A 6,684-nucleotide genomic window follows, 5' to 3' on the forward strand; every position below is an offset into this window, starting at 1 on the left:
AAAACCCCAAAACATTCATTTCTTCACACTAAAGAGGCACTGTCTGTTATAACAGTTCATCAACCTGAGCTACTTCTCAAAACAACGGAAATGCTCCATCATGCACCCTTCCTTTCTGCTGCACTTTACCAACACACACACACTGGTTTGTGCAGCTGCATGTGATGCACTGTGTCACGCGTTACACTGTTGGCACACAGACTGAAGATGAAACACTGGAAATGTTGGAAAGGAAAAGTGCATTTGACTTAGCTGCTGGAAAGTTTCAGGGTGAACCAGTGGCTTTGTGTAAAAATATGCAAAATGCAGTGTTGTAATCCACGCACCACTTCAGCTATGTAGTATTATCAGAAAAGTACTTTTGTTACACATTTTATTAATGTTTATGCCCAAATTCTAAAAGCATATTTTGGCACTCGAAGAACTCATACCTCCAACAGTCCTCTTTTTCTGTCTCTCTTGACATTTTCCTTTGAAAAATGTAGGCCTTTGATTCTGAACATTATTGCTAATCACCTGTCTTTGATCCTGAACCCGACCTTTGATCCTGATTACTGTGATTTAATCCCCTTCGCTCATTTTGCATCCTAATCTTTAATCATAAGATTTTATCATCACCACTTATCTTTGATCCTGATTGCAACATTTTGATCCAGAATCTTGATCCTGATCACTTATCTTTGATCCTGTTTCACTCACTTTTGCTCTTTGAACCTCAACAAGAAGGTTATGTTTTACCTCCTGTCATTAAAATTGTATGTCACCATTTGTCTGACTGCCATACTTTGATCAGGATCAAAGTGGAATATTTTGAGGAGCTGATGAATGAAGAAAATGAGAGAGAATAAGATTGGATGATATGGAGAGAGTAAATAAAGAAGTGCAAGAGATTAGTAGGGATGAAGTGAGGGCAGCTATGAAGAGGATGAAGAGTGGAAAGACAACAATCAAATGCAAAGCATGCACTGTGCACAATTTCTCCAAATCACAGCCACAAAAGCCTATAACCTCCTCTGGGTTGGCTGGGTGTCTTGGTGGCTTCCTCACTCTTCTACTTCTTGCACAGCCATACTGTGTCGTAATTGATGTATATAAAGTCCAAAACATATTCAGTGGCAGTTTTACATTCACAGATCCTCATCCACAATGACCACAAAAGGCTCCAGGCTGTCATTGATGTTAAAGGGGGCAACACATGGTATTAAGAACAAGGGTATGTAAACTTTTGATCAGGATCATTTGGGTAGTTTCTGTTGCCATTATGATTTAAAAAGAGCAAACACGGTTGTTTGACAATAAATGGCTCCACCCAACTACTAACCATGAATGAAGAACAAAGTTTTGTGTTATCATTCATCTTCTCTCAAAAATGGCCAATAAATAAATAAATAAAAAATTCTGCCAGGGTATGTAAACTTTTGAGCACAAGTGTATGTAAGGAATGTCTTCTGGTGTAGTTTGAGACTGATCCATTGAGGATGCCGCTTACAAATGAGCAAAAAGGGAAACTGGTGGAATTCTACTTTGAGACCAAATCGATCGTGCAAAACCCAACAATAACATCAATGTCATTTTGCAGTTAGAAAAGTTCCAGACACAAAGACAATATGGAGGATTGTAAAGAAGTTTCACACTTCTTGTGAACGCCAAAACTCTTACAAACCGAGGTGAAATTAGAAATGAACACCAGAGATAAAAATCCCTGAGATATTCTTCAAGATGACATAGAACAGATATCAGTGTCCAAAAGTGTATATATTTTCTATGGCTTTATTTTTGTGGCACTTTTTTGGGGGGGACACCCTGTACTTGGGGTCAGTTGTCCAAAGTAATGGAGAGTGTGGTAGAGAGTTGAAGAAGAAAGTGCAGGCAGGGTGGAGTGGGTAGAGAAAGGTGGCAGGAGTGATTTGTGACTGAAGAATATCAGCAAGAGTGAGGATGAAAGTCTACAAGACAGTAGTGAGACCAGCTACGTAGTACGGCTTAGAGACGGAGGCACTAACAAAAAGACAGGAGGCAGAGCTGAAGATGTTGACATTCTCTCAGGATTAGGAATGAACATATTAGAGGGACAACTCAGGTGGGACGGTTTGGCGACAAAGCCAGAGAGGTGAGATTGAGATGGTTTGATCACAAGCATTGATGCTTCTTCTTTCGGCTGCTCCCGTTAGGGGTCATCGCAGCCAATCAATCATTTCCATCTCACCCTGTCCTCTGTATCTTTCTCTGTCACACCAACCACCTGCATGTCCTGCAAACCTCCTCTTTGGCCTCCCTCTTCTCCTCCTGCCTGGTGGCTCCATCCTCAGCATCCTTCTCCCTGTATACCCAGGATGACCCCTCTGCACATGTTCAAAGTCTCAATCTCACCTCTGTCTCCAAACAGTCCCACCTGGAGTGATGGAAATATACACTTACCAGTTACTTTATTAGGTACACCTTGCTAGTACCGGGTTGGACCCCTTTGACCTTCAGAGCTGCCTTAATTCTTCTTAGCGTACTTTCAACAAGGTGGTGGAAATATTCCTTAGAGATGTTGGTCCATATTGACATGATGGCATCACAACACTATCACTCATTCAACCAGTTCTCCTCTGACATCTGCCATCAACCAGGCATTTTTGTCCACATAACTGCCGCTCACTAGATATCTTCTCTTTTTCAGACCATTCTCTGTAAACCCTAGAGATGGTTGTGTGTGAAAATTCCAGTAGATCAGTAGTTTCTGAAATACTCAGACCAGCCTGTTTGGCACAAACAGCCATGTCACACTCAAAGTCACTTAAATCCCCTTTCTTCTCCATTCTGATGCTCAGTTTGAACTTTAGCAAGTAGTCTACCCCACGTCTACATGACTAAATGGTTTGAGTTGCTGTCATGTGATTGGCTGGTTAGCTATTGCCAATCAATTGAACAGGTGTGCCTAATAAAGTGGCTGGTGAACGTAAGCATCAATGGGATGTTCCTCATGATGTCACCACCCACTCAACTCCAGCCTCTGATTGGCCATTTTGGGAAACATGATGCAAACGTTAACCCAAATTAATTTTACATTACAAACTAGGTGCCTTAATACATTAACTTAACTGTTCGTGACATTGGATTCCTGTGATAAAATATGGTTTAATTAGTCATGCTTTGTCATATTTGGGCAAATAATTGGGGGAGCACCCCAGAAAACAAAATTCATTCAGGCATTTAGATAATTGTCTCACATTCAAACAAAAACTTTTCCTTTATAGGATCAAAACTGTCCATTTCAATTTTGGGGGTGCACTTGAGTAAAATTTTTTTTTCATAAACTCTGCAGTAAAGTTACTTGAAATTTCTTATAGTAATTGACAGGATTTCTCTGAAGTTATATCTTAGAAACAAATTATCGAAAACACTGGAGCAACTTAATCAAAATAAACACACAAATTGTGTCTCATTGGCACAGAGCAGTAAAATTTGACGTTTTGTTTTGGTACGGCCATTTTGTTTCACCACACAAAACACTACAATAATTGCCTTTGTACTTTACGACTTACTGTGTGTTGTCATTTTCTCCCAAAATGGCAACCACTACATTAAGACATGTCACCATGACAACATGTTGGAAGGCACTTTTGAACCGTTTCAAACCAGGAATCAACACATCAGATTTGCACACTTGATTCCATTAAAGCCACAACCGGTATGAGAGACAAAAATATAAAAAAAATAATAGTTAAAAAAAAATAAAAAATCACAGCAACCAGGGTTCCATAAAACACATTTTGTATTACAAGCCTTTAACAGGTGGATGGTAGATTTATCAGAGACTTTAACAATTACAGCAAGTTAAAAATGTCACATTTTTTGAGAAAGAAATCTAGATAATACAGACAAAAAAATGGCTTAAAATTCAGTAAACAAAGACCCTACTAAGTTAAAAGTTTTTTGTTTGTAGCTGCGTATGGTACCTCGAGAAATGGTCCGATTCTCAGCCCATCACAAACTAAAATTTCACAACTTCAAGGCATTAAAACGGACAGAGGCCCTTCTCACTTTGACACCAAATGTAACTAGGTTTCATAAAAAGTTCTGATTGCCATCAAGACGCACTGCAGAGACGTAGGGCCCACCAGTTGGCACAGTCACAGGAATTTACTGAGGAAGGCACTTGACACGGGGTCACTGCGTTCCCTGTGCAGTGGCAGCAATGCACCATGGTCCTTGTGTGTGTGTGTGTGTGCACACTGAGACACCGGCAGCAAAGTGCAAGTTCCAAGACAAGAGTCCACTTTTAGCAAAAGCAGATAGGGAGGAAAAAATACAAAACATGTAGATGTCACAACCCAACCCCAGTCCACAGAGTCTGAGCGGGTGGGTGCAGATCATACTTGAATTTTTGCAGATGTAAACATGTAACATTTGGGATTGGATTTGGGTAGATTATGCAAGGCGTGACTGGTGATTTGAAGGAGAAAAAAAAAGCAACTTTTTTTTGTACTTTGACAGGCCTTTTTCATTTTAGCCACTGTTCATTTTAGACATTTTATTTTAGCCACTGTCAAAAAAAGAGTGCCCAGAGGTATACCACAATCCCTCTCACATCCCAGACGCTGTAACAGCCCAACTCAAGAAGAAATCACAACCCCGACACGTTTTCTGATACATAAATAAACAAGAAAATATGTGTCTTAGGTTTTTCACAAAAACATTCCCACTGAGGCACATTTCCAGAGAACTGTGAAAATACAAAGCTATTAAAAAAATGCAAAAACATTCAAGTACTTTTTCATGTAAACACTTTCCAGGCTATTATACATGATAGATTGTTATCGATTTTTTGTGTGCAACAGTAAGACAACAGTGTCAGGAGAGAGCATGAGACAGGAAAATTAAAGAGGTCATATTATATGTAGCACCCGACAGATGAGTGTTTTTTTTTTTTTGGAGCCGATATGATACCAATATTAGGGGGTAAAAAAAAATTACAATACTGACATATACATAAAAAATGGCAATGATTCCCAAACATTTAATTGTCAAAGAAATGTAATTGCGGCTCAATGTTTTACGGTTTAAACATGAGTTTTATTAGTTTAATTACTATAAATATAACCAACAACCAACCAGTCGACATCACACTGCCTTCATTTGGAGTGACGTCACCATTTTGGTCCAGCCTAACTGGCAGCATAGCAACCACTTGTGTTTTGTCACTGTAAAACACCCACTCTGACTGAAAATGAACAGCAGCTGATCGCTTTGCCTCTGTCTCTTGTAGCTCATGTGACAAAGCGGTGATGGGGGTCCCAGCCATGCTTGACAGCATTGTAAACAATGTACTCTGCTGGAGAAAATAAATGACACCATTTCTAAAAGACAGTGCTTTCTGCATTTTCATATCAGAAAAAAAAAAAAAAAAAAAAAAAAAATGCAGATACCGATATGTTTGTAAAAGGCTCATCCTAGCCAACCCATATATCTGTCGGGCTCTAATTTCAGCATGCCTATGTAGGCCAGCAGGCATCATCACACAGATATTAAAGTTAATGATTAGTTAAAAAAAAAAATCTGGGTGTTTAAAAAACAACCAATTTCAGTGCCTGTTGCTTTAAACACAATGAAAGCTGCTTGTAGCCACGCCCTCTCCCCCCTGCACAGACTGGTTCATTGGGTGTGTCTCCCTAAGCAGGAAACAAGATATGGACTTCTGTGACATATGTCACAGGAGTCCACAAGATTTTGCTTTCAGCAGGCGAATTTCCATATGCACTGCCACCGAACTGCGGGACTTTAAGGATGTCAAACCTGAACACCTCCGGTAATATGTCAGTGTTTAAAAGCAGCAGATACAAACCGGTTTAGCACAATATGACCCCTTTAAAAGACAAGTTGGACTTCAGTTTTAGAGCAGGACGCAGGAGCAGCACTTGTTTCCGCCGCTGGGAGCAGCAGAATAGTTCATCTGTCGGACAATTTCTGCAAACAGTTCGTCCACCGAGCCTTTGTTTTTGGCTGAGGTCTCCATAAAGGGGCAGTTCCAGTCCTGGGCCAGAGCCTTGCCTTCTCCAGAGGACACCTCTCTCTCTCCCTCCAGGTCCACCTTGTTGCCCACCAGGATCATGGGAACCCTCTCGTACCTCTTAACCCGGATGATCTGGTCTCTCATGGGCTTGATGTCCTGGAAGCTCTGCTGGTTGACCAGGCTGTAGACCAGGATGAAGCCCTGGCCGTTTTTGATGTACAGGTCTCGCATGGAGGCGAACTGCTCGGTCCCCGCCGTGTCCAGGATCTCCAGCACGGACGGAGAGGAGTCCACCTCGATCTCCTTCCTGTAGAAATCCTCTATGGTGGGGTCGTACTTCTCGATGAAGGATCCGGTCACGAACTGGACGGTCAGTGCGGATTTACCGACTCCGCCCGATCCCAAAACAACCACTTTGTACTCCCTCATGTCTGGAGGAGGAGAAGCAGCAGACGCCTCCTTTCGGCGACGTTTTCACACCGAGCTGCAGCGGAAGGCTCTGATCCCTCCTAGGCCACACTCCGAGACGACGGATCCGACGATTAAAGCCGCTGCTGGACATCAGCGCGCTAAAATAAAACGCGTTTTGTTCGCACGCACTGTGCAACGCCACTAGGAAGCGTGATCGCTTCGTGCGCTGCGGCGGCGTTTCCTGCCCACATCCTCACAGCGCGTCAAAAAAAAAA

The 6,684-nt window shown here is 41.7% G+C and overlaps 1 protein-coding gene across 1 annotated transcript; it reads right to left on the bottom strand.

The window, feature by feature from the left end:
- Positions 1-5,763: 5,763 nt before the first annotated feature.
- On the bottom strand, positions 5,764-6,684 carry LOC117521116 (ras-related protein Rap-2b-like). Its single transcript, XM_034182444.1, has one exon. The coding sequence runs from the start codon at positions 6,425-6,427 to the stop codon at positions 5,879-5,881; it is 549 nt and encodes a 182-aa protein (XP_034038335.1). The 5' UTR covers positions 6,428-6,684; the 3' UTR covers positions 5,764-5,878.

The sequence above is a fragment of the Thalassophryne amazonica genome, chromosome 12 (assembly GCF_902500255.1).
Source record: "Thalassophryne amazonica chromosome 12, fThaAma1.1, whole genome shotgun sequence".
Classification (NCBI taxonomy): Eukaryota; Metazoa; Chordata; class Actinopteri; order Batrachoidiformes; family Batrachoididae; genus Thalassophryne; species Thalassophryne amazonica.

What these genes read in the sequence shown, in the direction of transcription:
- LOC117521116 (XM_034182444.1), bottom strand. Translation starts at nt 6,427, where the DNA reads ATGAGGGAGTACAAAGTGGTTGTTTTGGGATCGGGCGGAGTCGGTAAA.